This window comes from Xiphophorus maculatus, chromosome 20 (genome assembly GCF_002775205.1).
Source record: "Xiphophorus maculatus strain JP 163 A chromosome 20, X_maculatus-5.0-male, whole genome shotgun sequence".
Taxonomy (NCBI): domain Eukaryota; kingdom Metazoa; phylum Chordata; class Actinopteri; order Cyprinodontiformes; family Poeciliidae; genus Xiphophorus; species Xiphophorus maculatus.
In genome coordinates, this window is record NC_036462.1 from 7,797,670 (window position 1) to 7,806,880 (window position 9,211).

The 9,211-nt window shown below is 41.6% G+C and overlaps 1 protein-coding gene across 2 annotated transcripts; it reads left to right on the forward strand.

Annotated features, from left to right (window-relative positions):
* Nucleotides 1-1,994: 1,994 nt before the first annotated feature.
* Nucleotides 1,995-5,227, forward strand: LOC111612336. Of its 2 annotated transcripts, none has more exons than XM_023353395.1 (2): nt 1,995-2,325; nt 2,645-5,227. In XM_023353395.1, the coding sequence occupies exon 2, from the start codon at nt 3,283-3,285 to the stop codon at nt 4,903-4,905; it is 1,623 nt and encodes a 540-aa protein (XP_023209163.1). In that variant the 5' UTR covers nt 1,995-2,325; nt 2,645-3,282; the 3' UTR covers nt 4,906-5,227. The 2 variants fall into 2 exon arrangements, with proteins under 2 accessions (XP_023209163.1, XP_023209164.1); XM_023353396.1 differs by having other exon boundaries at nt 2,660-5,227.
* Nucleotides 5,228-9,211: the final 3,984 nt, after the last annotated feature.

The window sequence follows — 9,211 nt, forward strand, 5'->3', positions numbered from 1 at the left end:
TTAAGATTACAATGGCTTCACTGTCGCTCCCTGGAGGTCAGTGGCCTTCCTTAGGCTCTCTGCCAACTGCCATGTTACTATCAACCATTTGCAGAAATGCCAGCAAAGCCATTAGTCTGGAGCCTTTTCACAGTCAACAAACTGGACTGCGTGACCAGAACATCAATGCAGAGGCACAAAGAGTCGGGCCTTATAAAGCTACAAACTACTCCTCCTTCTTTATGTCTCACCATGTGTTGTTGGTCACTGCAGCTGTGATCTGTCCTCTCCTCTGTTAGCTCTCTGCCTGCAGGTCAGTCTGAGCCTGGATAACATGTGGATACACTACGTCATTTTACAAACAAATTTCAGCTGACATCTTTCAGTACTGTTAAGGTTGAGTCTGCTCATCTGTGAAGCATAACATCTAAATTACATCAGCATCTCCACACGTGTTCAGAATGTTTGTGTCTTTGTGTACAGCAGCCTCTGGTGGCTGGAAGAGGGAATTACACCTATTTTTGAAATGTGTTTACAAAAGACTGTCAGAAAGACATTATTGTTGGTGAAATCCAGGACTGTGAAAAATCTCCTCTTTCTGTATATTTGATTCTTGGAAAATTATATATACAGAAATTCAAATGTGAGAAAATATCTCATAAGTTTTGTGTTTTTTTTCAGTATGTTTCTATGTTACATAAAAGCGCTTAAAGTAATTATGAATCCCAATGCTATGAAACTTCTAAACATTATTGTAGAACATAATTTAGCAATTTTGTAGTACAAAAACATCTAATATGTTCAGTGTTTTCTTTTATTTTTGGTTTATTATCTGTTCACTTATATGCTTCTAATTCATGATTTGTATTTCAATTCTTAATTGCATTACTGCCTTGCAGTTTGCACAAGTCCTTTAATAAAAAAAAGATGAACAAGAATGATCAATTTTCAACTTGAAGTGTAAAAACATTTCAAATAATTAAAAGCAAGAAAAATGAATGTGTTTTAAGCTGTTACCAGAAACACCAGTCTTTTCCTCGATGCTATAGAAAAATTATGATTTCCCCTCTTTACTAATCTATTTCTAAATGGAAATGTTCAAAATCAAACTTTTCACGTCTAAACTCTACCAAAAATGGTAAAAATGATTGGCTACGTAATTCTGCTTTCCTGATGTGTGTGAGGAGTGTGCGTGTGCATTGTTGTTGATGATGGTGAGGGGGATCATGTGACACCTTTCCACCAAGCTGTGTGAGGAGAAAGGATTCGCTTGTAGTGACATATTTGCACAAAGAGGTAAAACCTGGGTTTGACCTCTTTTAGCATCAGCTCTGCTCCTCCAGCTTCACCTTGCGAAAAGAGATTTAGGTTACCAGCTTAGAGTTTGTCAATATGGCTTATAAAAACTTGGTTCAAGCATTTCTCTGGAAGTATTGAGTTTACTGGTTATATTATTTTATTTGTGCCTTCCATCACTTGTGAAGCCTTGTGGTTTTCTGAATGAGTGTGAATGCTTCACCACACCCTCTTTCCACAGTTTCCAGCCAAGTGTTGCCTAACCAATAAGATGCTGCTGTCAGGCAGACCTACTTAAGCACACTGACCATACTTACCCTGTCCTGTTCTTTGAAGAATGGCAGTTGCTGTCTACAAGTGGGTTAATCTTCTGGAAGAGTTGCAGAGTTTTAAAATTTGTCTATTGTAAATTCTAAAAGTTCACATTTATAATGAAAACTAATCTTGTGGCACACACTGAAGACATTTGCAGGACAATGACCTCCTTACCAAAGAATGATGTCACACTTTCAGCCTCTCGTAATCCTTCCTTATGTTCTTGCCATCCGTACATGCACGGAGTCACTCCAGGGCAGAGAATCTCTAATATTTTCTTGACGCAATTGAGATGATGTATTAAAAGTTCTCTCCTCATCTCTTAATTTCTACCAAGTTAGAAAAAGTTTTAAGTTAAGTTTTACACATTTTCAGAATTATTTTCAAATATTTATGTAACCCACATGTATATGTGTGGTACTGTTAGTGGTATTTTATTTCTGTAGGATTTTGTTTTGTTATTTAATGTTCCCAGCAATTTAGTTATATTTTCATTTTGAGTTTTCTTGTCATACCAGAAACCGCCAGCAGGTGGCTTGTGAGTTACACTCTGGTTTAGACAGCAGGAAACTATTAGAAGAAGAAGAAGAAAACCGTAGCTGGCAGTAGCACGTTGTGCGAATTACTGCATGCTATAAGATAAATTCTTGATTAATTCCGGTAACGGTTAAGAGAAAAGAAGATCCGTGACCTGATCCCTGGCAGTAAAACACATTTTTACTGTGATTTTCTCTGGTGAGTGTTGTAACGTGTTTTTGCAACCGAAATTAAGCTAATGCTAACTGGCGTCATAGGCATTACTGCTCATATATTCCGACAAGGAAGAACAGAGAAACGTAAATAAAACCAATCGGAGAAATGTGTGAGATTAAAATGATGATTTTCACTGTATTGCATTTTTTTGTTATGTACAAACTAAGAGGTCGGATACAGTGTGATACGTTTGTTTTGCAAGCTTGCCATTAGTTGAATGTTATTTTTGTGATAAATGGAATTTATTGCTTCCTGCATACTTTTGAAACTTAATAGTTAATTAAGTTCTATATATATGCAGGTGGGTTTTTTTCAGAACCCCATGCAACTTTGAAGACTGTGCAGCTGCATAGCATCGCAGGCCTGGATTGGATTGCTGAGCTCCAGGGTTCAACCCAAGACCTGGGACTGCTGGATCCGCTGCCTACTTTGCTCTGGATAAGATAAGATTTTGGATCCAAAGAAACACATGGCCATTTAACAAAGACTTGACTGACTGACTTAAATTACTGAACTAAGAAAACAAAACTTCCAAAGGACGAACTGAACTATAAGGAATCTGAACCAAAAGAAAGTACACTGCCTGATAAAAAAGGTGGACACTTTATGTTGGAACAAAAAAAACTGTACCGTAATATTCTGTTTCAAGTTGTATTAAATAATCTGTTCATTCTTGATAATATGGTTGTTTGTACTTATTATCCTCCTTTTTGAACTTAGAAAGATAGACTAACTGTAACTTCAACATTGAAATCTAAGTTTCTCAACTTATCTATTCGTAAGTTACACTAGTTGGTTACATAAGTGGCGAGCCAGCCAGGAGGATTTTAGGCTATAAACAACCAATATACATAATTGATTAGTGATCAGTGTGTTATTTGATCACACTGATTAAATAACAGTGTGATCAAATATTGTCTGATAATAACCAGACAAAATATGGCTTCTGTTGCTGACATTGGTAGCGAGCATGGTGTAAATGACAGAAAATCAATCCTTTTGAAGGGCATACTTGATGATGACACAGATGAAGACATTGTAGAGGCTGTATCCTTATATGGTAGTGTCAGTAAAATAGTGAGACTCAAAGACTTTCAAGTGATTGTTGAGTTTGACTCAGAAGAGTCGCTAAAGCTCATCAGTTTCCCCTCTGTGATACAGTCTCCTAAGAACCCAGTCTCAAAATGGTGTTTGGACAGAGTTGAGGTTTTAACTACTCCCACACAATCACAGTCAGCCATTGATGAAAACCCTGAAGCCACATGTTCCTTTAAAACTGTGCAGAATGAACGGGGTAGCTCAGATAGTACTGGAAGTGAATCAGACAGCAGTGGATCATCTGTTATATTCAGTCCTCAAAAATCACAACCTCCACCCAGTAAGCCATTAAAATCTGTCTCCAAATCACAAGGTGGAACAGAGAAGCTTAAGAGGACAAGAAAGGGACAGGCAGTACGACCAAAGGAGCAAGCCATGGGCACTGCCACAACCCTAGACTCTGACATACTAAACCCACCAGATGTGCAACGAATAATAGTGGAGCATGTCATTAAGAGTGAAGCTACGACAGCTCCAGGCTCCAAGAGACTGCGTTCCTTCTCAGGCAGAGTTCCTAAACCGCCTGGTGAAGTGGATTTTGAAACATGGTGTTTACATGTTGAACTTATGTTTCAGGATGGCTATACAATGGATGTGCAGCGACGACTGATTCTGGAGAGCTTACTGTCGCCCGCAGCAGACATTGTAAAACAACTAGGCTCTCAGTCACCTCCTCAAGACTATGTAAAACTCCTCCAGTCAGCCTATGGCCTTGTTGACGACGGGGAGGAGATCTTTGCCAGGTTCCTCAGTACTCATCAGGACGCAGGTGAGAAAGCATCTGAATACATTCAGAGACTGCAGACACTTCTCAGCACTGCGATCAGACGGGGTGGTGTAAGTGAGGCCAATGCTAATAGACAACTTTACAAACAGTTTGTGCGTGGTTGCTGGGACCAGACTTTACTGTTGACCCTGCAACAGAAACTGAGAAATGATCCTGCCCCAAATTTTTCAGAGCTTCTTCTTGAATTAAGAACTGAAGAAGAAAGAAGATCTCTAAAAGTAGACAGAATGCAACGTCACCTTGGAGGGTTTAAAGCAAAACCTCTTGCCCAGTTTCATGGCATTCCAGATCCCACCCCCACAACTAATCAAGACACAGATTTAATGCAGAAATATATAACAGAGACTGAGAATTTAAGGAAACAAGTGGCTGAACTTAAACTACAGCTAACTGAAAAAAGAGCCCAAAGACGAAAGAAACACGAACAGAAACATGCCAGTGCTTCAGAACCTCAACCACCACATTTCACAGAACTGCAAGCACATCAACCTGTACACAGATCAGCTCCAAAAGCGTGGTTTTGTTTTAAATGTGGTGAAAATAACCACATTGCCCGAGAGTGCATCAATGCTCCAAACAAAGACCTTGTTGATAAAAAGAACAAAGAATTAAAGACGAAACAGCAAGAGTGGCAAGCTAAATATGCCCCAGCTTTAAACTGGACAGGGTTTCAGTAGAGGGACGCACTGAGACCTTACCAGAGTTTAGTCCCAATTTGGAGAAAAGTCCAAAGCTAGCACAAGATAACCAAAAGAACAAAAGACTGGAACAAATAGATGACATTACCAACTCCTGTTCAGCATTATCGGAGGAGGCTCTTTTGAGTGCTCTGGTTGGGTCAAAACGTACTGCTAGCTTGACTATTGATGGGGTTCACAGCGTGTGTCTTCTAGATTCTGGCTCCCAGGTAACCACAGTATCAGAGACATTTCACAAACTACACCTACCTGCACGCCCGATTCAGTCTGTGGCCAAATTGCTTGACATAGAGGGTGCAGGGGGTCAGCAAGTACCCTACTTGGGTTACATAGAACTCAATTTGTGTTTTCCAAAAGAGATTACTGGGAGACCTGAGGAAGTGAATACCCTAGCACTCATTGTACCAGACTGCAGATCAAACCAAGAGATTCCAGTTCTCATTGGGACAAATGTTTTGGATGTGCTTTATGAGACATTCACATCCTACAAAGAGTCAGACACAAGTGTCAGACATTGTGACAGCATTCCAGTGATCCAAACCATGTTCAACAGAATCAAAGTTGATAAGAGAAGTGGTAAAACAGGAAAAGTTAAGCTGTTGAGCAGAAAATGTGTCGCAGTACCAGCTGGTGAAAAAGCTGTATTGACAGGCTATGCCAGACATGTTGATATAAACCCAGGTAGCCCTCTGCTAGTAGAATCCACAGCATCATGCTTGCCTGGGGGTTTCCTATTTTGCAACTACATTATGACAGCTCCCTCAAAGGCTTCTTTTAAGCTTCCTATTCTGGTCAAGAACGAGAGTGCTCATACAATCAGAATCCCTGCTGGTCAAACAGTGGCTGAACTATATGCCCCCTTGTCAGTGTGCTCTTTAGCTTCAGGCTTGAGTAGTAACACAAGGACTAGCTCTCAGTCTCCAAAGTCTGTTGCTGAGTTTGATAACATCAGAACCACTACAGACAGCCCACTTAAGTTTGACTTAACTGATACTCCTCTCTCCGAAGAATGGAGGCAGAGAATTATGGAAAAGCTCAACTCAATGTCAGATGTTTTTGCCATGCATGATTTGGATTATGGACACACAACTGCTGTGAAGCATCACATTCGACTTTCGGATGCAACTCCGTTCAAACAACGACCCAGACCTATACACCCCTCGGACTATGAAGCTGTCAGACAGCATTTAAAAGAACTTTGTGAGGCTAACGTTATTCGTGAATCTGAGAGTCCATTCGCATCACCGATTGTGGTGGTTAAAAAGAAAAACGGGGCCATTAGGTTATGCGTCGATTACAGAAAATTAAACAATCAAACCATCAAAGATGCATACGCCCTACCAAACATTGAAGAAGCTTTTTCAGCCTTAACAGGCTCAAAATGGTTTTCTGTTATGGACTTAAAGTCTGGATATTATCAAGTTGAGGTTGAGGAAAGTGACAAACATAAGACAGCATTTGTTACTCCTGTGGGATTTTGGGAGTTTAATAGAATGCCCCAGGGAGTCACCAATGCGCCTAGCACATTTCAACGTGTTATGGAAAAGTGCATGGGAAGTCTCAACCTCAAAGAGGTCCTAGTCTTTCTGGACGACCTCATTGTGTTCTCAAGTTCATTGGAGGAGCATGAGGAGCGCCTCATGCGTGTCCTGTCAAAACTCAGAGAATTTGGACTCAAACTTTCCCCGGACAAGTGCCATTTTTTCAGGAAGTCTGTTAAATATCTCGGTCACATTGTCTCAGAGAAAGGCGTGGAGACTGACCCTGAAAAAATAGCTGCCCTCACCACCTGGCCAAAACCCAGAAACATAAAAGAGCTCAAATCATTTTTAGGGTTTGCAGGCTATTACAGGAGGTTCATTAAGGACTACTCTAAAATCGCAAGGCCCTTAAATGATCTCACTGCAGGTTGTTACCCCCCCAGAAGGTCTAACAGAGCAGGAACAAAGCACAGCTCTATTATAGATCCAAGGAGACCTTTTGCTGATAAGTGGACGGCCAACTGTGACGAATCCTTCAACACTCTGATACACAAACTGACAACAGCTCCAGTTTTAGGCTTTGCAGATGCTAAACAGCCCTACATCCTTCATACGGATGCAAGCATTCATGGACTTGGTGCAGCTCTTTACCAAGAGCAAGATGGGCATCTGAGAGTAATAGCTTTTGCAAGCCGGGGTCTGTCCAACTGTGAAAAAAGATACCCAACACATAAACTGGAGTTCCTTGCCCTAAAATGGGCAGTAACGGACAAGTTTTTCGATTATCTCTATGGTGCCAAGTTTACTGTTGTGACGGACAATAACCCTTTAACATATGTCCTGACGTCCGCCAAGTTAGATGCAGCTGGTCACAGATGGTTGGCTGCACTTGCCACCTTTGACTTTCGTATTCAGTACAGGGCTGGAAAGTCAAACCAAGATGCCGACGGTCTCTCCCGCAGACCTCATGTACAAGATGAAATGGACAACTCTGCTAAAGATGAGGACGACCGTATTGACCGGTTCATGTCTGACATCACTCAGAACGTGACTGTTTCTCCAGAAGTAGTACGTGCAATATGCCAACGACACATTGTCCACTCAGAATTTCAACCACAGTCTGAGTTGCCCTTCCTTGGCTTTATTGAGTGTGTTGCTATTGATGCAAATGCTATTCCACCAGATTACAGCCGCACAGACATTTTGCCTGGCTCATGCACTTTACCACAAATGTCTCAACGTGACTGGGCTTTAGAGCAGAAGAAAGACCCATCCATCAGCAGGGTCGTAACCTTGTTAATGGGGGGGAGGAGACCACCTCACAGAACGCAACAAAAGGAAGACAGAGAAGTCCAGCTCATGTTACGGCTATGGGACCAACTAGTTATGAGAGATGAAGTGCTTTACCGGAAAAGACTTCTAAATGGTGTACCATCTTTCCAACTAGTTCTGCCGAGGACTTTTCGAAATGAGGCTTTGGACAGCCTACATGACTGTATGGGACATATGGGTGTAGATCGCACCACAGATCTGGTTCGTGCACGCTTTTATTGGCCACGCATGCTCACTGACATAAACAACAAAATACACACATGTGAGAGGTGCATCAGACAAAAAGCCAGAGCTGAACACAGTGCTCCTTTGGTGAACATTTGTACCAGCAGACCGCTGGAGCTAGTCTGCATGGACTACCTGTCCTTGGAATCTGATGAAAAAGGGTCAAAAAATATACTCGTAATCACTGACCACTTCACCAAGTACGCAGTGGCAGTACCCACAGTTGACCAAAAAGCAAAAACCGTGGCCAAAGCCTTGTGGAATAATTTTTTTATTCACTACGGCCTGCCGGAGCGTTTGCATAGTGATCAGGGCCGGGATTTTGAGTCCACACTGATCAGAGAGCTATGCAATCTGCTTGGAATAAAAAAAACAAGAACGACTCCTTATCATCCACGTGGCAATCCTGTGGAAAGATTTAACAGGACACTCCTTGCCATGTTGGGCACCTTACAAGAAGAGGATAAGTTAAGGTGGAGGGATTTTGTGCAGCCATTGGTGCATGCCTATAATTGCACAAAAAATGACACGACTGGATACTCACCTTATCAGCTCATGTTTGGACGACAACCAAACTTACCCATTGACATTGCATTTGGACTCAACAAGCCTACTGGGAGGGGCGAAACACATAGTCAGTATGTAAAAGGCCTCAGAGACAGTTTGACAGAGAGTTACAAAATTGCTATTGAACATAGCGAAAAGACTGCCTCTTACAACAAACAGAGATTTGACAACAAGGTGAGGGAGTCTAAGCTCGAAGTGGGAGATCGTGTGTTAGTGAAAAATGTAGGTCTCCGTGGTAAACACAAGATTTCCAACAGGTGGACTAACACTGTTTACAAAGTGATTAAACAGATGGACAACCTCCCTGTTTATGTAGTAGCTCCCTTTGATGATGTGGGTCCAGAAAGAGTCTTGCATAGAGACTTGTTACTGCCCTGTGGGTTTCTGTCAGTTGCAAAAGAGCAACCTGAGCCCATAACACAAACCCAAACAAGGAAGTCTAAAAGACTGCAGTCAAGTGTGACAAAAAGAGGTGCTGGACATGAAGTTCCAGAGGATTCGCTGCTGGACAGCGCGGATGAAGATGTGGAGTATTATTACTATCCTCCAACAAAGATGGTGACTGATGTTGGAACCCGAAACGATGATGAACAGGACAGAGACATGCAAATTGGATCTGAAGACCAAGTGTTGGACACAAATGAACTTGCCAGTGAGAGAACAGAAACTGACAATACAGA